Source organism: Paramisgurnus dabryanus, chromosome 8 (assembly GCF_030506205.2).
Source record: "Paramisgurnus dabryanus chromosome 8, PD_genome_1.1, whole genome shotgun sequence".
Taxonomy (NCBI): domain Eukaryota; kingdom Metazoa; phylum Chordata; class Actinopteri; order Cypriniformes; family Cobitidae; genus Paramisgurnus; species Paramisgurnus dabryanus.
Genome location: NC_133344.1, coordinates 1295577 through 1322490, shown reverse-complemented (window position 1 = coordinate 1322490; position 26914 = coordinate 1295577). Strand labels below are relative to the sequence as shown.

The window sequence follows — 26914 nt, the reverse complement described above, 5'->3', positions numbered from 1 at the left end:
ACTAGTTTTCCAGTTTGTTGTGAACTCTGCCTCCTTGGACAACACAAGAGGCATTAACCCTGTACACGCCGCTCAAACATAGACAATTCTCAGACCGTGGTATCGATCCCTGGTATCGGAGGACTTTTGACGAGTACGAGTACTTAAGAAAATGTGGTATCAAGGCCGATACCAGTATCGGTATCGGTGCGTCCCTATTTGTTTTGCTTTGTTTATTAAAGCAAGCATGTTATGTCGTTGATCCACACATCAAATAATAATTTTCAAGTATATAAGAAAAGGTTTGTACAGTAAAAATACTTTATTTGTTACAAACAAGAGATAAAGAATTTACAAACGGCTCTCCGCAAGGTTCAGCACTTGGACAGCGTCAGTTTTTTAAAAGCATTACTTAAAAAGTTTCTCATCTCACCATATACACAGGTACAGAGTCATCATATACAATAAATCCATAAGGTAACATTTAAAAAAAAAACATTTAAAAACATATGCATTTGTTTAAAGCAAAGCATTTATTTACTTACCAGGCTGCAGGTGAAGCAGCTCTTTGTGTCTTCTAACGTCTCATAATTAGTCCTCATTTATGTCCAAGAGACTCAATAATAATCTTTTACATTCAATCCTTTAATCTTTCATATTTAAATGTTTTTGTGGTGCTGCGCATTCATGTGTGTGTTAAGCAAACCCGTGTTGTCGTCCCGTTTAGGGCTCTTTAAATAACAAAAAAACATATTGCGCCATTGACTTTAGACTTTAGACCAGGTTATTGTTGGTCAATGGCGTAGTCTATTTAATTTGCTTCAAAATAGCAACGCACCAACAATGCGCCTGAACACACCTCGTTTTCAGACCAGAACGCCCATGGGTGCAAAAGGGGGCGCAAATGCATTTGCTATTTAAACAATGTGGCGCTAAACGTGAAAATGATAATTGTGCAGGGTAGAAACTAGCAAAAGACACTTGCGTCACGCATTGTGCTGCATTGCGACGGGTGTAAGATAGAGCCCTATGTCTTAAAGAGCAAGTACTTTTGTAATTACTTTTGCAAGTACTTTAGTTGTGGCAGAATGTACAAAAAATAAAATAAAAAGAATAGGGTAAAGATATTGGCTTAAGTGCAGAAAACAGCCTGGAATTTCTGTTCTTTTGTATTTCTGTTTATGCATTCCGAAATTGCAATATAGGTCTAGTGCTGTGGCGGTGAAGGAATTTCTCTGGCAGTGAGTCCGCAGCAGCATTTGTGCTCCTGTAACTGCACAAAATAAATGCCATACAGAAGGCATTGCATATTAATATAGGGCATTTTCACAGTAGGCCTATGTAAATTAATACATAGCAACTAATACATAGCAACTTACATTGGGCTATATCATTTGTATATATATATATATATATATGTATATGTGGGTAAAAAATACCGAACAAGCTCACTTGTTAAACCAGAAGCTCCATAATAAGGTGGAAATCCTCGTCTCCACATGATAATCATGTTTCTGTACTTTCTCAATAAATGCATATCTTATATCCTATTAAACATGGACATTCCGTTGCTTTTTATTGTCTGTCGCGACAGCCCTTTTAATATCCATTCATTTATGAAACTGTACTGCAGTGACTTTGGCACAGCTGGGATTACATAAAAATTGCGACATTCTTTGTCCATCCTGTACTGTTTAAACCAGTGGTCTCTGCACAAAGTCTAATAATTTTTATATTTATTTATTACATATTTTAGTTGGCTTATTTTATGTTTACATTGTAAATAATGATAAAACATAATTACAAGTAAACAAAAATCAACAAGTAAAACAAAAAAGTCAATAATATCAAAAAGTAGCCCTCGTTTTATGCATTGTGGTAGCCCTTATAGCCTATAATCAGAACAACAGGCATGAACGATTTGCTCCCGAGAAAAATAAATCGCATGCGAGCCCCTACGACAGCAAAAATCGCACCGTGTACGCCCGCATTAAGACTTTGGTGCCCCTGGGCACTCACCCAGTTTGCCCATATGGTTAATCTGCTCCTGAAAATAAGTTGCTGGGACACAAAAGAAAGTCTGCTGTCCATAACATCTCAGCGGGAACAAACGTGCACATGAAGAACTGTGATCTTTCAGGCTTTGACGGTCACATACGCTCATAATTAAGTCAAAATGTCCATTGGTGTATATAAATGTATATAAATAGTTTCTGTGTAAAGTGAAAAGTTTAGGGAAAAAGTGTTTTTAGGACGTATGAATCCATTACTATAGGCTTGTAAGTATAAGTGACAGCTGTAACTTATATGTTAATCAAAAAGCAATCTACTACTTAGTGTTATATTTATTTGTCCGTTTTTTCATTTGTTTCTCTGTTCTTATTTTATCACTTACTGTTAACTTGATTATTTAATTACTTGAGAACTTTTTACTATTCATTAATATTAGGCAAGCATTTATGTTATCTTTGTGGTCACTTCTGATTGAAGGCAATCCTTTATTCTGCTGATTTAACTCCTTTGGAATAGAATTCAATTGTAGTTCGGGGTTCCTCTAATGACCGTTTTTACCACCAACAGCACAACATATCCCGGGCATATTATAATCTTGTTGTGAACCTCTTGGGAGTGTTTTATTGATCTTCATCTGGTAGTTATGATTGCTTTGACCATAGAGTAAAGCAGTCCGCCCCTGCCGTGTTCACATATGACTAAACAAACTGAACCAAGGAGAAAAAGCAGCAGGTTCTGAAACATAGACTCAGATCTGAAAACTCCCTAAGATGTTCTCAGACAAGTATTGATCAAAATTCAAAGACAACATTTATAAAAAGTTTTGGTCCACTTTAAATGTTGAATAGTTTATTTTAATTTAATCTCAGTAATGTATTTGATAACTGAAGCTAATTTTATTCAACATTCATCACAACACTTTAACTCTTACTGAAAGTCACAAACATAAAACATTAAAATTGAATTATGATGAGAAAAAAGTAAAGCAACAAAAATCATTCAGAAATTAAAACATAAGAGAAAATTTTGTGATGTCTGATGAGAGAAATCTGATTTCATTACTGTATAAAAAAATAAATCACACAGTTAATATAATCATAAACAGATAAAGTGCATTTACTTGTAAATCTCACTGATGTGTTTCAGTAAAACACAAACACACATAAATGAAACTAAAATGAAAATGTCCATAAACACTAAATGATGACAGGAAGAGAAACAAATTCAACTCACTGTAGATTTGATCAGTGTGTGAACAAACTGTGTGTCTTTGTTCTCTACAGGTTGTGTATGTGTAATATCACAGATGAAGGTTGTGTTGCTCTGACTTCAGCTCTGAGATCAAACCCATCACACCTGAGAGATCTGGATCTGTCTCATAATAATTTCACAGATTCAGGAGTGAAGCTGATCTCTGATGTACTGAAGAATCCTGACTGTAAACTGGAGATACTGAAGTAAGATCATCTCTCTGATAGTCACACATGTACTGAGGTTTAGTTAAAGGGCCATTTCATCGATAGGAACATTAATCTTTGTTGAAAGTGGGTCATATTTGTAGTCCAAATGTAACATAAATTTAGAATTTATGTGCCTATTTGACCGAGAAAAGACAGAACGTGACTTTAGAGCACATTTGTATGAAAAACTACAACTCCCACTATGCACCACAATGCACAGTTCTGCAAGCCACTTCCATTAATCAGAACACGGCTCAGATATGATATTGTGTACATAAATACCACCACGTTAGTAAAACAAAGAAAATAGCCACCACTGTGTCTGACAGACACCAATCATGACTTACTTTTAAACGTGATGTTACATTGTGTTACACACAATAACACTCTGGCCTGGTGTGTAGCAAAGTCTTATTCAAACAGTAACGTGAGGTGTCAGATCCGCAGTACAAATGTCTTTCAAAGTACTTATAAAAGGGTATGCATTTTAAATGTTTATTTATTTTACCAATTTTCTTTTGGTCTCTTGTTTACTGTAAGTAATCTGTGCAGGGACGGACTGGGGCTAAAAAACAGCCCTGGACTTTCCCCTCAAATAAGCCCATCACCCGGTCATTCACCTCTAGCCGTGTGCAACAGACACAAGGATGTCCTGATACTATGCCACAATACTGTCAGACTATCAGAGAAGGTTATTTAATATTTTGTCAATGTCATATTACACTTTGATGTATAATAAGGCTGTGAAATAATAAAAATGGCTAGGCCCTATTAATTTTGTCTGTAAAGCTTTCACAAACAACCACCTGGGGCCTCATTTATAAAGCGTGCGTACGCACAGATTTGATCGTAAAGTGTGCGTAGACAAAAATCCACGACAAAGTCCATATTTATAAAAAGTGTCTTTGACGTGGAAAAGTGCTTAGTGCCACGTCAGGGTCGGAGCAGACGTACGCTCTTTTGCTTGTCTGATTGCTGCAGGTTTTTGAAAATATAAGCCATTCTTGATGTTTGAAATTGGGTTTAAACATTGACAAGCGCTCTTTTATATGTCTGACATTAATTACGCATCGTTTAAAGGCGGAGATCTGAAACTGCTCGGCTGCGCGCACAAGTTCAAGTTCTTTGAGATTTATGGATTTGAAAGAGGTACGCGCGTTTTCTGCGCGTACGTTCGGTTTATGAATCACACGTACGCATTTTTGTTAAATGATTGTAAGATCAAATGTAGGATGGTTTTTACGCAGCATTTTATAAATGAGGCCCCAGGTCTTTGCCAATTCCACAATACTAAACACAAATATGAAAGACAACGAAAAACTGTACTCTGATGGAAGACAGACAGAAAGTGCAAGCTAGGATTTTTTGGTTAAACTAATATTTGGTCAATTATTTAGTCCTCTTTCTTGTATATTAGCATGTTTAGAGTGGTAGCAATGCATGCCTGATATTTTCCCATTTAATTCAATACATTAGTCTTCATTCTAGCAGAAAATGTGAGCTCACTACAACCTCTCATATACAATAAAGTCAATGAAAGAAATGAAAACAAATGCAATACGTTAAATGTCCACCCACAGACTGTTTTTAAACAGGGTTGGATAAATATATTTTTTTTGTGTGTTTGTGTGATTTTGGTTAGATGACAGACAGTTGTAGGTTACAGTTTGACAAAAGCACAATGTTTTGTTTTATTGCGACTGTACACAAATATAAGCAAACACTTTGCAGCTTGAATGATGTCCCATATGAACAAAATGACGAGTATGTATTGTTTTTACGCTTCCACTGTTCAATCGCGCCCGTGCCTCCCTCTCCCTCTCTCTCTCTCTCTCTCTCTCTCTCTCTCTCTCTCTCTCTCTCTCTCTCTCTCTCTCTCTCTCTCTCTCTCTCTCTCTCTCTCTCTCTCTCTCTCTCTCTCTCTCTCTCTCTCTCTCTCTCGCTCGCACGCGCAAACACACACGCACGCACAAACACACACACACACACATCACGTCTCTCTCTAACAGTAGTTGCGCATTCATAACGTTAATTTTCACGTGGGTTTTATTTATTTTTATATTGTGTATATTATATTATAATGTCACGTGTTCTGCTACTACTGGCACTTAGCTCTTGCTGATGTGAAGTTTACTCTCTGTCCGTCATCATGACCAGGCTGTGGATGCTCAGGCTTGCGAATTTTAGGCTCGCGAATTCCGGGAATCCGTGGACCAATCACGGCTAGTAGGCCAACTCTTCTTCCTCGTTTTTTTTTTTACACATAGCAGCATACAAGTGATCGCATTAGTGCCCCTGCTGTTGGCTGTTCATATTGCATTATTAGACTTTTTTTTTGCAGATGGCCGGGCGACGGCCCTCCGTTGAACGGCCGTTCTGGACTTTCCAGAACGCACAGATTGCCAATCTGTCCCTGCATCTGTAATATCAGAAATGTTAAATAGAAAGCACACAGCAAGAGTCCGTCCAAGCTCATATACTCCGCTGCGCGTCTGCTCATAAGCCGAAACACGTCTGTGAAATAAACATGTCCAAACGCGCGCAAAGTTGCTCTCTTGCCTGGAAACATTCACCAAACAAACATCCATATCCTTATCTGATACAGAAATGTTATAAAGAAGGCACACAGCGAGAGTAGAGGCACTATCAGACCGGGCTTCTCTACACAGCTGAGGCAGAGGTTTGTGGTGTCATCCCCGGGCACCTCTACTCAGCCGAAGCCCAGGCTCTGGCCTACTCCTCTGGCTTCTGTTCCTCCATCTGCCTGAGCTCTTTGCTGTATTGTGGCTCATAAAGGTGCAATGAACAGCGGATTAGAGCATCATGCTTGCGAAATCACCCTCTTCTATATCATATTGATTAACTTCCGCTGTTATTGTAACACGAAGTCTGGCTCGCTCCACAACTTCTGTTTAGCTTAGCTTAGCATAAAGATGGTGGCTGATCGGTTTTTTCGTCTGTTTTCGTATATTTTCGTAAGTCCCACGCCCTGATATGTAATAGGTCTTTAGCGTGTGTGGGTCCCACCCATAGCCCCCACCTTGGAAAAATGAGGAATGAGTGTCTGTAGTCTTTCACCCTTGACAAAGATATAGCACCTCCTTCTTTCAATGATGCAAAATGACGATTTTTACATCATTGAAAGAAGGAAGTGCCTCACTGAAATCAGTATTTCTCCTGTCTCAGGAGAAACTGAGGGAATTATGCACGACCATTCAAAAACATGACTGGGGTTTAAATGATACAAAGCTTAATGCAAATGGGTGAAGTGTCCTTTTAAACATTAACTGTTTGAAAAAAACACACTAAACTGTAAAGGATCTGATCAGTAAGCAGATACATCAGCAGTCTAATGAATATTTGAGACATCGATACATCATCAAAATACTGCAGTGTTTCACCACAACATGACCTGTGATGATAAAAACTGAGATAAAGCCTAAAATTAAAATAAATTATCCTACAATTAAAATGTTTGATGATGTGTTGTTAGATTTCCCATACACACCTGACTGACTTAAGTTACATAACCGGCAGTGTTGGGAACGTTACTTAAAAAAAGTAATTAGTTATAGTTACTAAATCACTAATAGAAATCACTAATTTTTTGGCAGCATGTGATGATTTGAGGTGCTTTATTAGATCAGAATTACTTGACTTTTTCTTCATGGGCATAAGTTGCACTTTACACAAACATTCTTGCCTTTCACATCAACAATGGAAAAGTAGTGCTTTATACTTCGTGTTTGCAACCGCTACCTTTGAGCTTGTTGTACTTGCCATCACCCTGTCGCGGGTGTTTTCGGAGTGATTGATGCGTGATGACCGGGCTGCCTGTCAGTGCTTTGAGATGGGGCACAGTCAGCAGCAGCACCGCTGCTCGTTGAGAAGAGAAAGCGACGCGTATTTTCATGTCAGTCTACAAATGTCTCCAACCACGTCAGAAAAGATAGCTAGATTTGTCCTATAAAGTCGCTAAAGTTATGGAAAGTTGCTAAATCTAGCGACAAAGTGACAAAGTTGCTCAGACTTTTTACACTGCTCGCTCTGACTCGGACTGCACTGTAAAATGTAATTTGTTGACTTTACTTAAAAAAACTTAGGAAACCGATTGCCTCAAATTTTTAAAGTAAAGTTGACAATCAATTTTTAAGTTGTTGTAGCTGAGAAGAAATGTGTAAGGACAACTCATATCATGGTAGTACACTTGAGTACAGTTAACGCAAAATCATTAGTTATGATGACAAAAAAAATTTAGTCCAGACAACTCATGTCATGGTTGTAAAGTGAACTTAAAAATCATTAGCTCCCGTCACTAAGGAAATGTCAGTTCAGACAACTGAGTTATGTTCAGTTAGCAGTACTCATTAAGGCAAGTTATCCTTACAAGGCTAAGTGTTCACAATACTAAGGAAATCTTAGGAAACCGATTGCCTTAAAAGATTCAAGTAAACTTTACTCAAAAGTTTTAAGTTGTTGAAACAAAGAGAGACAACAGTTTGAATGAATCAATGAAACACTTTATTTGATTGAAACAGAACAATACAGTAAACTGCACATCCAATAAGAGAGAATTTGAATTTTAAAAAAAGACATAAAAACCCAACAAATCACACATTCACCATTACACAAAACCAAGACCAAATGACAAAAAAAAAATATATTTCCATCAACAATGTAGATACACCATAAATGTAAGTGTGTGTGTGTGTGTGTGTTTGTGTGTGTGTGTGTGTGTGTGTGTGTGTGTGTGTGTGTGTGTGTGTGTGTGTGTGTGTGTGTGTGTGTAAAACAAAGAACTTCACTACTCACTGCACAGTAGATTTTTGAGTGATTGAATTTTGGGCCTTAAAGGAACACGCAGACATTTTGGGTTTTTACCTTATTCACCGTATCCCCCAGAGTTAGATAAGTCCATACATACCTTTTTCATCTCTGTGCGTCCTGTAACTCTGTCTGACGTACCCACCGCTAGCTTGGCTTAGCAAAAAGACTGGAAGTAAATGGCTCCAGCTAGCATACTGCTCAAAATAAGTGACAAATTAACGCGAACATTTTCCTATTTATATGTTGCGATTTGTATAGTCACAGTGTGTACAAATAACAAGGTCATATGAGACAGACATCTTTTAACAGTATACATACAGGAAACTATATTCTCAGATGAAGCACTGATACTTGGGCGGAGTGATTAGCACAACTCTCTCCTCACCAGGGGGCTTCTCTGGTGCTGCGAGCAAATCACTCCACGCAAGTAGCAGTGCTTCTATAGTTCCCTGTATGTATACTGTTAGAAGATGGCTGTGTCTCATATGATCTTGTTATTTGTACACGCTGTGACTATACAAATCACAACATATAAATAGGAAAATGTTTGCGTTATTTTGTCACTTATAGGGAGCAGTATGCTAGCTGAAGCCATTTACTTACAATCTTTGTGCTAAGCTAGCGGTGGGTGCGTCAGACAAAGTTACAGGACACACAGAGATGAAAATGGTATGTATGGACTTATCTAGCTCTGGGGAATACAGTGAATAAGCTAAAAACCCAAAATGTTGGTGTGTTCCTTGAGGTGGGGTACCTTCAGGGATTACTGTTAGGATCTCAATGGAGGTGTTGGCCAGTTCAGGTTCATCACAGTCCTAAAAACACAATTACATGAGATATTATTACACAATTTCACATTGACATACAACCTTGCATTTAGGTAGAAAACACAAAGCAGCCACTTTAGAAAGAAGGTTGATAGGTAGTCCTGATCAGGACCAATTGAGGGTATCTCACATCTGCTCATATTTACATCTAAAGAGGCATTAGCTGATGACAACAGTTCGCTATTCTACAATGTGATAACACAAACCTTGCACTCTATTGACAGTTCTGTAAAATGGATAAGCCATATTCAACAGGGAAACAACATATGAGAAGAAAAAATACCTACAATTCTAACAAGGCTTTGCTGTTGTCCCAGAGGACAGTTGACATTTTTGTACATAATCATTTCACTCTTACACTGGTAATTTGTGAGATTAGTAGAACCCTCTCATTAACACCTGAAGATGTGTACCATTAAACAAGCATGCAAACTGGTCAAGGGTTAAAAAAAGGTGATAAGGGTATGCGAGGATGGTGGGGGAGTGGGTCATATGACGGATTCTTTTATGCTTGCTGCTAACAAAACATCCTACCCTAATGGAAGCTTATGAAATGTACCCTCCGGCTAGTTTGACACATTAGCCTTATTGAGTTAGCCCTACCATTTGTTCCAAAAACGTGATAGAACAACACCTCCAATTTTTTTTGTTGTAGCGAGATATTTTAAGACAACCTTTTTACTAGTAAGTCACCATTGTTTGTTTGACCCATAATGCATTATGGACCGTGACGTAGACCGGTCCAAGCGCCGCTACAAACAAAAGGCAAATAAACTATAACATTATCAAGTAAAGCGATTACCTCAATTAGCGAGCGAAATTTCTGCCATTCAAGCCTTTCCAATTTGAGCCTCAACATGCCGTAAACACGGAGGAAGGTATATTTCACTCGCTAACTGAGATAATAGCTTATCTTGATAACGTTATTGTTTATTTGCCTTGTGTTTGTAGCAGCGCTTGGAGCCATCTACATCAGTCCAGAATGCATTATGGGTAAACATTTCTTAAAATATCGCTACAACAAAAACATTGGAGTGTTCTTCTATCACGTTTGTGGGGCAAAACGTTAGGGCTAACCCAAAAAGGCTAATTTGTTAAACTAGCCAGAGGTCCTTTTAACTTAAATTTCCAATAAGCATAACCTATGCATTACACATTGTACTGAGCAGTAGGGCTGGGCAAGAAATCGACTGCGATTCTCATGCGCATTTCATCAGTAAAGCTGGCTCCGTGATTAATAGTAAATCACCATCACCTGCTTTCAGGTGGAGCAGCATTTACTACACAGAGCCGTATTTCACAGAGAAGCTCGGCAAAATCTCATGCATTATAAGAGGTGAAATTTCATGATTACGAACACGATTTTTCCTAGCTTCTCAGTAAAATACGGCTCTGTGTAGTAAATGCTGCTGCATTTGAAAGCAGGTGATGGCGACTTATTACTAATCATGAAACCAGCTTTACTGATAAGATACGCATGAGTATTGCAGTCAATTTATGGCCCAGCTCTACTCTACTACTGTGCAGTTTGCATTGCATGTCGAAATTGCATATGGCATATATGAAAATAATAGGCCACTTTTATGACACTGTTGTTTCCAAATCTGGAGGTGCTGTGGCATTTGCAATGCATGTGTTGTGACCCCTCTCGGCCATAGGGTTGCTGCGGTGACAGAATTTTCCCACCGGTTAATCGGTGCGTGACAACCCCGATGATACCGGTTTCACAGGGTGGGAGGGGCTTACTTTTTTAATTTGAATTAGATGAAACTGTTTAAATGCAGCGCTTGCGTAGGCTGTCTTAAAGGAATAGTCTACTCATTTTCAATATTAAACTATGTTATTACCTTAACTAAGAAGAGTTGAAACATCCCTCTATCATCTGTGTGCGTGCACGTAAGCGCTGGAGCGCGCTGCGACACTTCGATAGCATTTAGCTTAGCCCCATTCATTCAATGGTACCAATCAGAGATAAAGTTAGAAGTGACCAAACACATCAACGTTTTTCCTATTTAAGACGAGTAGTTATACGAGCAAGTTTGGTGGTACAAAATAAAACGTAGCGCTTTTCTAAGCGGATTTAAAAGAGGAACTATATTTTAATGCGGAATAGCACTTTTGGGAGTACTTCGACTCGGCGCAGTAACACCCTCCCTCTCCCATTATGAGAGGGAGAAGGGGAGCGGACTTTTCAGGCGAGTCGAAGTACTCACAAAAGTGCTATTACGCCATAAAATATAGTTCCTCTTTTAAATCCCCTTAGAAAAGCACTACATTTTATTTTGTACCACCAAACTTGCTCATATAACTACTCATCTTAAATAGGAAAAACGTTGATGTGTTTGGTCACTTCTAACTTTATCTCTGATTGGTACCATTGAATGAATGGGGCTTAGCTAAATGCTATCGAAGTGTCGCAGCGCGCTCCACCGCTTACGTGCACGCACACAGATGATAGAGGGATATAGTTAGTTAAGGCAATAACATAGTTTAATATTGAAAATGAGTAGACTATTCCTTTAAATCTCATATGAATTTGCATGCAATGCGAGCGCAACAGCTGGTTTAATTAAGTGCTTGAGTCAATGTGCACAGGTACTTCAGAACCTGCCAGTCCCAAGGAGAGCATCCGGCTACTCCTCTATAATGGGTTGCTTGAATGATGGGTTTATTATTATTTGTAATGAAAAACGCAACAACATAACGATCTGGCTTACATTAAACATCATATATGTATATTATAACAAAAATGAGTAAGCATACGGCTTCTGCCATCGTCTGGTCAGTCGCTCGCCTCACACACTCTGACAGGAATAAATGAAATCTGACACCGGCTGCTCTGTGATGATGCGCGTTCAGCTCTGCTGAATTCAGGCAGAAGACACATTCATGTTTGCTGTCTCTAACGAAACTAAATGATTTAATTACAAAAAAATATCAAAACGACGGTGAAAGACGGTGTCGCGGTGGGCAAGTGATCTAACCGGTAAGAGGCTGACACACTGGTAATCACTGTTACACCGACTATCGCGACAAGCCTACTCGGCCACTGTAAATTAGCACCTGAAACTACTTACAAAGTATGTCTTGAAGAAGTCTTTGTTCTCATCTCCAAGGAGGATGGGAAGGCCACGGAGGACTGCTGTTCACTTAGCAGTAACATCTGTATTCTGAAAAATAATTTCATACATAGCACCCATAAATGGTCAAGGACCATCAATTAACAGCTCTGAAAATACAATGTGGTTACACTATTTTGCTGACACCATTAAATCATTAATGTGCATGAGAAACTTACCCCCAGTGCGATTTGATGATGCAAATACGCCTTAAGTATCTGGCCGGTACATCCACCCTTGGACTTGAAAATGTCAAGACAGGGAGGAGTGTATTTGTCCAGTTCTTTGAAAAACTCGATTTTGAGGTTTTTGCTGGTTAAGCGAAAGAACTCTGACAGAACCTAAAGAAACAGACAAATGAGCATTTAATGAAGTCATTTTGGATGCGTTTTAATAACAAATCACTAGGTCACACTGGCCAGAAAACTAGTATTACACAAATCTCGAAAATGAATATATTACTGCAACTTGTGCATCCAATCAGCTCTAATGAACGCTTTCTTTGTAAGGCATAAAGGATACATGTATGTATATTGCCCTGCTACTTATTCCATTACAACAGGCTATCTGAATATAACAAATTGTATATGTATGTATTTTATGCTTAGAATTAGTCAAGGGGGTTGTATGGTTATTTGGTTCATATCATAACTTTCTATTCAGAAAGTTTCATTAATTGTGCATAATGACATGTGCAGCAACTGCATAGGTTTAGTATCTAGTATTTTTCAGTAATGCAGTTATTTTGGGAAAATTTTAAATAATTGCAGGCTGAGTTGAGGTGCCCTTAATTTTCTGCTTGGGCCAAAATGTTAAATAAATAACCTTTATTATTTTAAAATCACAAAAATACCAAATGCCCTTTCAATAGAAAAATATATCCCACCTTTAATATCGGAGTACATTAACAGTAAGTTACAAACCTTGAGCGGGAGCGTGAAGTGCACTTCCTGCTTGGCAGTCTCTGCATTAATGCTAATGTTAAAAACAGAAAAAAATATTCGAATCTCTAAATTAAAAATCGAATGAATATATGAATATTCTGATCCAGACCTCCTGCTTAACAGCTGAGCTAGCAGATAAGTTAAAGTTTTACTGTGCCATCGCCAGTTATAGCCGATGCACGCAACAGTTAACAAGCACATTGCATTTGGCGATATAAATTCATATTTACATTTTAAGAAATTTGAGATTTACAAGGTGGGACAATGACAAGCTGGTTAGCTAGCTTTAGCTTAAACCTTACCTCACAAACAAAACTCAACTCAGAACATTAACAGAACATAGTCCTGACTTTACTAAATTGTAGAAATACATTTAACCTACAAACAGACTGAAGTATTACATACATGGCCTCTCCAAATTAACATTTTGCATGCTCTTACCTTCAAACTAAATCCAGACAAACGTTCTTTTGCCGCGTGATGGTTCAAATCCAACGTCTCAGGAGGAACTGCGCATGTGCAATCTCTTCTTCGTTGATTTGTATTGGCGGTTGGCATCCAGCATGGTGCATTACCGCCACCAAGTGTTGGGAGTGTGTGGAGACACTCATACTTCTCAAGTAAAGGTTACTTAAGTATGATAAGTTTAATTACTCTCCTCACCAAAATGCTGTGTCAACTTATTGTAAGCTAGTAGAGTCAACAAATTATGGAGCAACTAGTTTTGATCACTATTTATTTTTAAGTAAAGTTAGCTATTACATTTTACAGTGTGTGCGAGTGTGCGTGTCTGTTTGTGAACTCTGCCTCTGGTTGGCTAACGATGGAAATTAAGCCAATCATCCTCAGCTATGTGGTTCTCCCACCCCCTCTAACATACAAACACGCATCAGTTATGTTTCTCCCAACACACACACAAGAGACAAACAGTGTTTGGCTGAGAGAGCTTCAGTGAGATCAATTTAGTAACGCGCAGCATTTTAATGTCAGTAACGATAACGGCGTTATAACGGGGGAAACAGTAATTTATTTGATTACTCGTTACTGAAAAAAATAACGCAGTTACTAACTCCAATTACTTATAACGCCGTTATTCCCATCAATGATAACCGGTGCATCTATAGACAACACACACAAGACATTTATCCTCAGCGGGTGTCCACAGAAGACGAACACTCAAGAATCACACATCATCTTGTCCATTATGAACACTAGTATGGGGGTAATTTGATGCCAATATTATTGAAAATGGACAGAGTAAAAGGTACAAATAGATATTACAACTTGTAAACATAAAACGCAATCTACAAATAGATTAAAAATCCACAAACACAGTCCTCGTGATCCGCAAATGTAAAACAATATCTACGAATCGTCTTTGTGATCCACAAATATAAAACATGATTTACAAAAAGAAATCAGTGACTTGTACTTGAAAACCAGAATTTGAATGAATGTAAAGTGACTTCTTTGCAGATGAATATCATTTTCTATTTGTAGATTGTGTCACATTTGTTTTCAGAATTCTGACACTATTGTTTCGCTTTGGTGACAAAATAATGCCATAATCGTTGAAAATGAAGAGACTACAATTTGTAAACACGAAACAAATCTGCAAATAGGTTCCAAATCTGCAAACAAACTCCTCATGATCCGCAAATGTAAAACGAGATCTACAAATATAGAAAAATCCACGAACAGACTCTTCATGACATACAAATATAAAATGCGATTTACAAATAGATTTAAAATCCGCAAACCAACTCTTTATGATTCACAAATAGAAATCATCGACTTGTACTTGACAAACAGAATTTAAATGAATGCAAAGTGATTTGTCTGCGCATGAGGGTCATTATTTGTTTGTAGATTGTGTTGCATTTGTTTTCAGAATTTTGGCACAACTGTTTAGCTGTTTTCCATTAAAAAAATCTACAAATGCCCTCCTCACAATTTGCAAACAAACACAGTCTAACTTGTATTTTCCAACCATTGTAAAAAGACATTCTTACACATTCTGTGCAAAGTTCAGCATGCAAGTGTTGAATCTGTGTTTGCAGATCACAGGGCATTCACGAATCCTTCTGCACAAGTCTACAGATCTTTTTGGCACTATCTTTCCGCAGAGTTTGTCACTACGATCCACGCGTGTAGTCAGCCAATCAGGGGTATTGCTTCAAAGTAATGCCACGCCCCCTCAATAAGCTCTTTTCAAAATAAAAGCTGGGCTCACTGCCATTTACCGTTGCCGGTGTTACAGCGCTGAAAGGTGGCCAGACCGCGTTATCGATATTATATTAATGATATTAAAGCATTTATGTATAGCATGGCAAATATGTAGCATTAACGTGAACTAGAACAACCCCTCGTTTAAGTTATTATCAGTGCCTGACAATTCAGCCGAGGTCATTAAATCGTTAAAAACACTGCATGAAGCGGTTTTATCCTTAAAACATCAGTGTCTCTTCAACGAACATTTGCCGAGCGTCAGCGAGCCAGCTGGATGGAGTGGAGCTGCTAAGGTGACGCAGCTAAAATAAAGCAAGCGGGTGCAACAATAATATTGGATGTAACTTGCCGTAATTAACAAAAACATGAGCCTTATTTGACAGCAGCACTAATTGAACTATTTGACCATATGCATTTGATATACATACCGTGACCGGAATGCACTTACAAATCGCGCTGTTATTAGAAACATTTAACTGTTTCCAGACTGAGCATGGAGACAAACAAGCACAAGCCGTTTATAGAAGCAGCTGCCTGTCAGCGTGTACGGAATGATGTCAAAACGGTCTCGGTTTTTAGACCGGCAGTCTGCCTGTGCCATTCCACCCTAATCCGGACTGCAAATTACATGTTAATATTATATCCACCATTTACAATCCTTCCTTTAAGGTCTGTTCTGCTTTTAACAGCTCAAAGCTATTACTCTCTGTAGCTTTCGAGTCCGTTGTAGGCTACAGGTAAATTTTGCAGTTGTTTTAGTTAACTTTGCAGAGCATTTTATTGTCGGAAATGGTCCTGGGCTGGGTTTTCCTTTAACGATTGAACTTAGCACTCAAGAGCGCTTTCTACAAGGTAAAACGATCGCTCGCAGCTGGGTTTTAAGTGCTACTAACGAGTCGCTATCCCTGCTGAAATGTCACTTAATGAATGACTACTAATTGTACCAGAAGCTTGTTTAGGCTAATGATCTTCAGCCGATGTGCACTAATATTTTTTAAAATATTATTAATAATTTTTCAATGACTTATTAAATGTTTTAATAATTTGTGCATCATGAAATATTCTTTTTTCATATTTAGTTAGGACTCGTCCCACTGCGCAATGCCTTCTGCATTTTATAATATAGTTTAGATTTTTCTTTTTATTTGTTGTTTATTATCTATGTTTATTTATTATTAAGGATTATTGCATTGTACCGTAAATATTTATTTGGTTTCTTTAATCAGATGCCATACCCTTCAAAAAAAATTTTTTTTGTACTGTAGCCTATGAATTATAGCAGCAATTGGTAGGAACCATTTATCAATTTGCTAGTACCAACTTTTACCAAAATTGTACCAAATACGTTTTCCTTCTTAATTAATTTATGTTTAGTCATTTAAATTTCATTTCTCGTTTGAATTTTAAATATATTATATTAAAGTAATTTAAACAAATAAACAAAGAACAAAAACCCCAATAAATAAATATAGCCTAAATTTAAAACATTACATTATCGTTATTGCAGGAGTGCAATTTGCTGGTTGTCCTGCAGGTGACCTTGTAACACTGCTGTCTTACGATGCACTTATAAATTAACGATTACTCCAGAGCACTCGTAGATCTACGATGATTTTCAAGTGCTACTTAAGCTACAAAGCTTTTGGGAAACGGCCCATAATTCTAAGATGAATTTTAAGATTGTTTTTACGATCTACTTAGCGATGCTTTTGGGAAACCCGGCCCTGCTCGTTTGGAATTTGCCTGGCGCACAGCTCTAGTCAGAAAGATTAAAAGGCGGGCTTTGTTTTTAAAAAATGTAATGCATTTCTTTATATTACAATAATGAACAAGTCACCCATTTATCAAGTATCGATTCATTATTTTCACTTAATCCTTTTTGCTTTTTACAAAAAGTAGAATAGGCACGCATATTCTGCATTTAGCCACAATTATGACTTTGGCATGAAGAAACTTTCCTATTTTAGTGAAAAATAAATAAGTTCTTTTGCTATTATTACGTAGCATATATTGATGATTTTTAATAACAAATATGACCGTTTTAAACAAACTAAGTACACTGATAAAAATAATATGAAAAAAATTATTCGCTGGATTTACTAAAAACAAAATACAGTGCATCATTTTTACATACACTTTTTTAAAGTAAGTTTTACATTGAATTTAAGCCTTTGCAATTTAAGCAATTGCAATGTTTAAGTAAGTTTTACACAGTGGCGTGCCGTGGGGTTTCAGTCAGGGCCTTCAGTAAGCATGTAAACCACATACATACTCATCTGTTACAGCTAACACACCCATATGCAAATAATGCATATATTCGGCCGCACATACAGGCACTCAGCAACATGACAGCTGATCAACAATAAGCCTAAAACAGTATGCTAGGTAAGGGTGGGTTGAACTCAGACTACATTTCACTGCATGTATCATGTAATCCCCTGCACACTGTGTGCATAGTGTCACATCCACATGCTACAGGCTACTATCAGTGCAACACGAACCACTTAATAACAATGTGCATAAGCCCTTAATAATGCTTATTTTCAGATACAAACCCCAATCTGCATGATACAATACTCGACAAGTAGTAAAGCACTCACCCGTCACTTTTCAGTCACATACCCGAGGACATAAGAGCTGCGCTGTGTTACTGAAGTCAGTCGTCTCATCCACCATAACTGCCACAGAATTGTTTTTTTCTTCTTTGATGTCATAATTTAACACTTCTGACACTGCATTTATTATATGGTTTTGATTTTTTCCTGACGGTCCTGTAAAAACTGTGGCCGTGGCAAGATGATGTCGCAAGTCAGCATCATGCTCCGCTACAGCGTTAACAATTCCAAGTAATTACCCCTGTTCAGCGAATCTTCATCGTCTCCCAAAAAGAGAACACAGTCACTCACTAAGACGCTTCAGAATGTCCCGGTTCTTTCTGACCCTCTCATTGTGGACGCTGATCTCCCGTTTTCTCTACTCGTTAAGTTCCAAATCCACAAGACTTTCACCAAAAGTTTTTAAATGCATGACTGACATTATTATGGCGCTCGGAGCGTTGGTGTTTAAGAGCTGCCTTCGTTAAGCTGTTCAGACTGTCAAAGCCAGAATCATTCCATGTCCCTTTACTCGTATTAAAAAGTAAACACGGCCAACAAAATAACTTCTTGTGCTGGGGCAAAAAGATCGCGTGTATCTGCAACAACGGATGTCATTTTCTTTAATAACTGAATTTCGCGCTCACGTTGGAAATTGACGACAGACGTCAGGGGTAGCGCTGGGCACGTCGCTAGACCCGGAGGACGTGCTGTCAATAAACGTCAAAATTTGATTGGTTGATGTTTCTGTCACTAATGATTGTAACAAATCAGATGTGTTGTCCTTTAACACAAGCCTAGCAGTATCTGTAGAGCTGGCCCCAGCTGAATAAGCTGACTTTTATGTGAATTTTTGAGGGTACTCCGGTTCAACCTCAACAAAACTAACGAATTTTGCGGACATTACACCAATGAAAAAAATAGCATTCTAAAGAAAAACATTTAACACTTTGTTGTTGGGGAAAAAAATATTTTTGATTTTATTTTAGGGCCAGCAGAGAAGGCCCTGCTGGTCCTGACGGCCCACCACTGGTTTTACATGGAGAAGCAATTAGGCCTACTAAAAATTCCATGTAAAATTTACTTTAAAAAGTGGATGCAAAAATGATGCACTATATTTTTAAGTTAATACAGCCTATTATTTTTTATAAATATTTAATTTCCTTCTCACAAATTTTACATGATAAAATTTAGGAATTAACTAAATAATGTGTTAATCTAGAATTACTCACATTTTTGCATTATTTGTACTCAAAAATAGTTTTTGTTTTAACCTATTTTTTATATAATTGACTAATTTTATTTAGTTAAATTTACTAAGCCACAAAACATTTTTTACAGTGTAAAATAAGAAAAACGAAGTAGGTAAAACCGCATACCCAGCTAGACACTCAAATCGAGTCAAAACAGTCTTGGCTTTTAGACCCGCAGTCTGCAATCCACCCTAACCCGGACTGCAGGTGACATGTTAAAATTATTCCACCCGTTACATCAAATCAGTAGTGGTTCAAGCCTATGTGCCAAACCCCCCCTCCCCTTCATTGTCCCCCAACCCTACCACCAGTGAATAAATAAATAAATACATTAAATAAAAACAAGCACTTTAAACAAAAAGCACACAGAATTCTTTTTTTGGTTTTTAACTGAATTCTAAACACTAAAGTTAATTCCTTAAAGTTAATTAAGGGTTAATCCCTAGTCCTCCCCTCGCGAGTTGTTTTTTGTTCAGGGCCTAAATGTGCATTGAAATATAGTTGAATGTATTTCATAAAATTAATAAAAGATATACAATTATAAATTATTGTTGAATTATCCCTTTTTCCAAGTCATTATGCACAATGTATCAAACTTTGAAAATGAAACAAAAACAATAACTCAAAAGTCCTTTTAAAAGCAGTAGTTATTAATGACATAACTGTATATACTGTACATTGTATATTTTGCACGTTTCTCATCCTCTTTTTAATCCTGCTTGACTGAAGGCTTCCGTTAGAACGTTTCTCGTTTGTCGTAAGGTTTTTGTACATTAAAGCTGTTGAGTTTCTCCCGTGGACTTTTCCCCCTCGCGCTCGGGCACGCTGTCTGCACGCTGTATATGAACTTGAACGCACCGCCTAAAGTCGAGGGCAGGGCGAACACTTCTAGTTCTAAACAGATAACTGAAAGCACAATGACATTAAATGAGCTGACGCCTATTTCGTTTTTTTTTTTTTTCGCAGACGCGCACAGCTCCAGTCAGGACATATTAGCCAGTTTTGTATATCAGTAGGTTCCAAACTATTGCAACCCCATACGTATTTACAAGACCTACATTTTTTTATAGAAATATAGGGGAAAACACATTTGTTCCCTTTTAGTCGTTTTTTAACAAGTTTACTTAAATAATATTAAAATATAGGGCTGCACAATTATGGCAAAATCATAATTGTTTAGGCTACTGTATTTGCACTGAATTGGAAATGATATATTAGAAAAATACAATGAATTTTCAAGGCTGCAGAGAACAGTATAGCAGATATGGCTACTGAGGATTTAATTATATTATTTTAATAGTCAGCGAGTCCCACTCCGGCCCTCATTTTGAGTGTCTAGCTGGGTGCACATTGTTACGGACTTTTTTTTCTTATTTTGGTAAAAAATTAACAAGTTCTATTATTATGTAGCATACATTGATTTTTTTATAACAAATATGACTGACTTATTCATTGGCAAATGCAGAACAATGAGGAGAAAGCAAAGGTAGGCTACACGCCTTTCTCCCTTATATGATTAAAGGCTTAAATGTCATTTTTAAAACGAAAGCACATGCTTTTCAAATTTATGCTGGCTGGATAAATGCAGAATCAACAATATCTTAATTTTTTTTTCGATTTATTTGTTCGTATTCATTGACCCTTTTTTTTCTTGTGCCAATAACACGATTGTCTTTTTCCTGTCACTCAGCACGAATTTCTATAGCCTATATTGTTTTCCATAAACACAAATACATATATCAAATACTGCCTGACGAAATTTTGTGACCGAGCCAGCATAAATTTGACAAGCATAAACAGTCCGCTTTCGGTTTAAATTTGTTTTTAAATTAAATAAATTTTAAAATTACATTTAGCTTATGTTCCCCATGATTAATCTTCTCATCACAAGGTAGAGGCGTGTCTCCTATGTTCTACATGTTCCTTGTTGTTCTGCATTTGCCAATAAATAAATAAGTAGGCTACTTAGTTTGTTTAAAACTGTCATATTTGCTAGATAATAATAGCAAAATAACTTATTTATTTATCACTAAAGGAAGGTTCCTTCAACGCCACAGTCATAATTTTGATTAAATTCAGAATATGCCTGCCTATTCTACTTTTTGTAAAATGCAAAAGGGATTAAGTGAAAATAATTAATCAATACTTGATAAATGGATAATCAGTCCTGACTAGAGCTGTGTGCCAGTCACATTCCAAACGAACAGGGCTGGGTTTCCCGATAACGATTAAACTTGGCACTTAAGAGCGCTTTCTACGAGCTACTTACCGAACATTCGTTGTTCATTTACGTGCGTTTCCCAAAGATGTACGTATAATGATCGCTCGCAACTGGGTAATGCAATAATCCTTAATAATAAATAAACATAGATAATAAACAAAAAATAAAAAGAAAAATCTAAACTATATTATAAAATGCAGAAGGCATTGCGCAGTGGGACGAGTCCTAACTAAATATGAAAAAAGTATTTCATGATGCACAAATTATTAAAACATTTAATAAGTCATTGAAAAATAATTAATAATATTTTAAAAAATATTAGTGCACATCGGCTGAAGATCATTAGCCTAAACAAGCTTCTGCTACAATTAGTAGTCATTCATTAAGTGACATTTCAGCACTTGACAAAGGGATAGCGACTCGTTAGTAGCACTTAAAACCCAGCTGCGAGCGATCGTTTTACCTTGTAGAAAGCGCTCTTGAGTGCTAAGTTCAATCGTTATAGGAAAACCCAGCCCAGGACTATTTCCGACAATAAAATGCTCTGCAAAGTTAACTAAAACAACTGCAAAATTTACCTGTAGCCTACAACGGACTCGAAAGCTACAGAGAGTCAAGTCAAGTCAAGTCAAGTATGCTTTATTGTCAATTTTCCACATATACAGTACATACATGCAGAGAATCGAAATTGCGTTACTCTCAGACCCCGGTGCTTACAGATAACATTTAAATTAAGCCTAAAAATCTAGAACAATATAAATTGTAAAAACAACTATACAATAAGGGAATATGAAAAAAAAAGAAGAAAACAAAGGCATATAATAAAATAAAAAATATAGTTAAATAAAGCAGTGCACGGCAAAAGACAAATATAGTGCAAATCAGTGAAGTGAACAACTGTGCAGGTAAGATAAATTTAGTGCAAAACAGATCCGTTAAAAAATATCTTAAGTCTGATTGAAAGTGACAAGGGCTCAGAGCAGTTATTTTATTTAACTGACTGATGAGGTAGTGGAATGAAATCTGTTCGATGCTGAAATGAGGTAGTGGGCAGACCAATGCTGCACAAAGTGAACTAGTGCATGCCATCATATAATTTGTGTAGGGGAGGGGTTCAAAGTTCGTAGTTTCAGTGGTGCCTGGGGCAGAAGAGGGGAGGGGGTGGCAAGTACGGGAGGGAGTTCAGCTTCCTTACAGCCTGGTGTATGAAGCTGTCCTTCAGTCTGCTGGTCCTGGCCTGGAGACTCCGCAGTCTCCTCCCTGATGGTAGCAGACTGAAGAAGCTGTGTGATGGGTGAGTGGGATCACCTGTGATGCAGAGGGCTTTGCGGGTGAGACGTGTTTCATAAATGTCATGTAGGGAGGGGAGAGAGACACCAATGATCTTCTCAGCTGCTCTCACTATGCGTTGCAGAGTCTTTCGGCAGGACGCGTTGCAGGCGCCATACCACACAGTGATGCAGCTCGTCATGATGCTCTCGATGGTGCCTCTGTAGAAAGTGTACATGATGGGGGCCGGGGCTCTGGCTCTCCTCAGTTTGCGGAGGAAGTAGAGACGCTGTTGTGATTTCTTGGCCAGTGCTGTGGTGTTTTCAGTCCAGGAGAGGTCCTCTGTGATGTGCACACCCAGGAACTTGGTGCTGCTCACTCTCTCTACAGTCGCACCATTGATGGTCAGAGGAGCGTGCTGAGTGTGTGCTCTCCTGAAGTCTACAACAATCTCCTTTGTCTTCTCCACGTTCAGAGAGAGATTGTTGTCACCGCACCACTTGGCCAGGCGACTCACCTCACTCCTGTAGTTTGTCTCATCTTTGTTGCTAATGAGACCCACCACAGTGGTGTCATCTGCAAACTTAATAAAGAGGTTGGAGTTGTGTGATGGTGTGCAGTCATGGGTCAGCAGAGTGAAGAGGAGGGGGCTCAGTACACATCCTTGGGGGGCCCCAGTGTTCAGTGTGATGGTGCTGGATGTGTTGCTGCCGACCCGTACTGCCTGAGGTCTTCCAGTCAGAAAGTCCAACAGCCAGTTGCACAGCGAAGTGTTGATCCCCAGCTGGATCAGTTTGTAAATGAGCTGTTGAGGGATGATTGTGTTGAATGCTGAACTGAAGTCTATGAACAGCATTCTGACATACGAGTCCTTTTTGTCCAGATGTGTGAGTGCTGAGTGGAGGGTAGTGGAGATGGCATCATCGGTCGACCGGTTGGACCGATATGCAAACTGGAACGGGTCCAGGGAGGGGGGGAGGGCAGACTTGATGTGGTGCATGACTAGCCGTTCAAAGCACTTCATGGGGATGGGGGTAAGTGCAACAGGACGGTAGTCATTGAAGCAGGATGGAGATGGCTTCTTCGGCACTGGAATGATGGTGGAAGTTTTGAAACATGTGGGAACAACAGCCTGACTCAGTGAGATGTTGAAAATGTCTGTGAAGACATCAGTGAGTTCTGCTGCACAGTCTTTCAGTACACGCCCAGGGATGTTGTCAGGACCCGGAGCTTTGCGTGCATTGATCCTGCTGAAGGATCTCCTCACGCTGTCTGAGGTTAGCGTCATCACCTGGTCGCCGGGAGGAGGTGGAGTCTTCTGTGCAGTGGTGCTGTTTTGTTGCTCAAAGCGACCAAAGAAGGTGTTCAGGTTGTTCAGCATAGAGATGTTGTTGTCACAGGTCCGTGGTGGGGGCTTGTAGTCCGTTATGGTCTGTATCCCCTGCCATAGTTTCCTAGTGTCTCTGCTGTCACTAAATTGATGAGCTATCCTCCTGGAGTGCTGTCTCTTAGCCTCTCTGATGCCACGGGACAGGTTGGCCCTAGCTGTTCTTAGGCCCACCTTATCTCCAGCTCTAAAGGCAGCGTTTCGTATCTTCAGGAGTCTGTAGACCTCCCCTGTCATCCATGGCTTCTGGTTGGCCCGGACAGTGATGTTTTTTGTGACCGTTACATCATCAATACACTTGTTGATGTAGGCAGTGACAGTCTCTGAGTACTCCTGGAGGTCAGTGGTGTTATTGCATGTGGCAGCCTGCTTAAACATGTCCCAGTCAGTTGTGTTGAAGCAGTCTTGAAGAACCTCTGTTGATCCTTCTGGCCACACTTTAATCTGTTTGTAAACTGGTTTGGCGACTTTAATGAGTGGTCTGTATGCAGGCATTAGCATGACAGTAATGTGGTCTGAGGCACCGAGGTGGGGGAGGGGGAGGGCTTTGTAAGCTCTTCTTTGTGTGGTGTAAACAAAGTCCAAAATGTTATTACCTCGCGTTGGAAAGTTAATGTGTTGGTGTATTTTTGGAAACACACTCTTTAGGTCAGCATGGTTGAAATCCCCAGCTATGATGAGAAAAGCATCGGGGTGTGCTGTCTGCTGCTCACTGATGTGCTGGTACAGTTCATTTAGTGCTTCATTCCTGTTGCTGATGATGTTGAACGGGGGAATGTACACCAAAATGAGCAGTATAGCAGTATATTCCCGCGGCAGGTAGAACGGCCGGCACTTAATAATCATAAACTCCACCAGGGGTGAGCAGTGTTTGCAGATCACAACAGTATCGCGGCACCACGCGTCATTGATGTAAACACAAAGCCCGCCGCCGCGGGTTTTTCCTCCCGCGACGAGAGCTCTGTCCGCTCGATAACACGTCAGCTGGTCGAGCTGAATAGCGCAGTCTGGAACGCTGTTGCTGAGCCATGTTTCGGTGAACACAAAAACACAACAGTCTCTTACAGTCCTCTGAGTTGAGCGTAGTAATCGAATGTAGTCCAGTTTGTTGTCCAACGAGCGTACGTTCGCCAGTACGATGGTGGGGATAGATGGCTTGTGTGGGTTAGCTGTTAGCCTTGCCCGGATACCTCCGCGCTTACCCCTCTTCTGCTTCCTCTCACACCGCTTGTGGCGCCACCGCTGTGGGCGAAATGCAGTAGTGGGGGGCGGTGATGGTCGAGGCCTCCGTAGCAGACCGAGATCCTGTAGCTGTTCCGTGTGCACGGAGTTTAACTGTAAAAATGCGGTTCTGCCGACATCGAGCAGAAACTCGCGGCTGTACTTGCGCTTGCAGACAGGTAGACGCGACGACGACGTACAAAAACAATGCGACTCACAAGACAAAAAACACGAAAACACCGTTCTGTCGGGACAGAGAGAAGCCGCTGCGTGTGGTCGCGCCGCCATCTTGGAGTAATAGCCATCAGAGTAATAGCTTTGAGCTGTTAAAAGCAGAACAGACCTTAAAGGAAGGATTGTAAATGGTGGATATAATATTAACATGTAATTTGCAGTCCGGATTAGGGTGGAATGGCACAGGCAGACTGCCGGTCTAAAAACCGAGACCGTTTTGACTTCATTCCGTACACGCTGACAGGCAGCTGCTTCTATAAACGGCTTGTGCTTGTTTGTCTCCATGCTCAGTCTTGAAACAGTTAAATGTTTCTAATAACAGCGCGATTTGTAAGTGCATTCCGGTCACGGTATGTATATCAAATGCATATGGTCAAATAGTTCAATTAGTGCTGCTGTCAAATAAGGCTCATGTTTTTGTTAATTACGGCAAGTTACATCCAATATTATCGTTGCACCCGCTTGTTTTATTTTAGCTGCGTCACCTTAGCAGCTCCACTCCATCTAGCTGGCTCGCTGACGCTCGGCAAATGTTCGTTGAAGAGACACTGATGTTTTAAGGATAAAACCGCTTCATGCAGTGTTTTTAACGATTTAATGACCTCGGCTGAATTGTCAGGCACTGATAATAACTTAGACGAGGGGTTGTTCTAGTTCACGTTAATGCTACATATTTGCCATGCTATACATAAATGCTTTAATATCATTAATATAATATCGATAACGCGGTCTGGCCGCCTTTCAGCGCTGTAACACCGGCAACGGTAAATGGCAGTGAGCCCAGCTTTTATTTTGAAAAGAGTTTATTGAGGGGGCGTGGTATTACTTTGAAGCAATACCCCTTATTGGCTGACTACACGCGTGGATCGTAGATACAAACTCTGCGGAAAGATAGTGCCAAAAAGATCTGTAGACTTGTGTATGAAAGTGAATAGGTGCCGTTTAAAATGTATGGCAACCGCTGCAGAATGTTCAGACAGAACAATAAATCACTCGGTCCATGTCCTTATTAACCAATTTTACTGTTTCCAATCCCAATAGGTACAGATGCGTATATATGTGTGTGGTTCTGCAAAAGCATAATAAAGAAACTTGTAAGCACAATAAGAATAAGAAACAGTAATAATTAAACCTTATACAATGACTTAGAAAGTAGAAAATAACAATGCAATAGCATTAGAATATCTTCACATCATTCCAATGTGTGTAAATTACCTTAGATTGGTAAATATTCACTTTAACTCAATCATTCAATTAGCAAAATAAACATCTCTAAGTTATAATCAGAATAATTGCTATCAAAGTCTTATCTAACATGTTTACATTGATATTCACTT

At 39.0% G+C, this 26914-nt stretch overlaps 2 protein-coding genes and 1 long non-coding RNA gene across 3 annotated transcripts in view; 2 read left to right on the top strand and 1 right to left on the bottom strand.

The window, feature by feature from the left end:
- Positions 1-26914, top strand: part of LOC135770631 (uncharacterized) — a 107112-nt gene that overhangs the window by 55105 nt on the left and 25093 nt on the right. The gene's annotated exons all lie outside the window — the stretch shown is intronic.
- Positions 1-26914, top strand: part of LOC135771606 (uncharacterized) — a 42727-nt gene that overhangs the window by 4103 nt on the left and 11710 nt on the right. The window contains exon 3 of the mRNA XM_065281928.2: positions 3276-3449. Within this exon, the coding sequence (XP_065138000.2) occupies positions 3276-3449 (174 nt within the window). The remainder of the gene's footprint in view (positions 1-3275; positions 3450-26914) is intronic.
- LOC135770633 (uncharacterized) lies at positions 8969-12602 on the bottom strand. The gene is made up of 3 exons (XR_010542733.2): positions 12405-12602; positions 12184-12276; positions 8969-9094 (listed from the first exon to the last, which is right to left on the bottom strand). It is a non-coding gene; the product is annotated as an uncharacterized lncRNA (long non-coding RNA).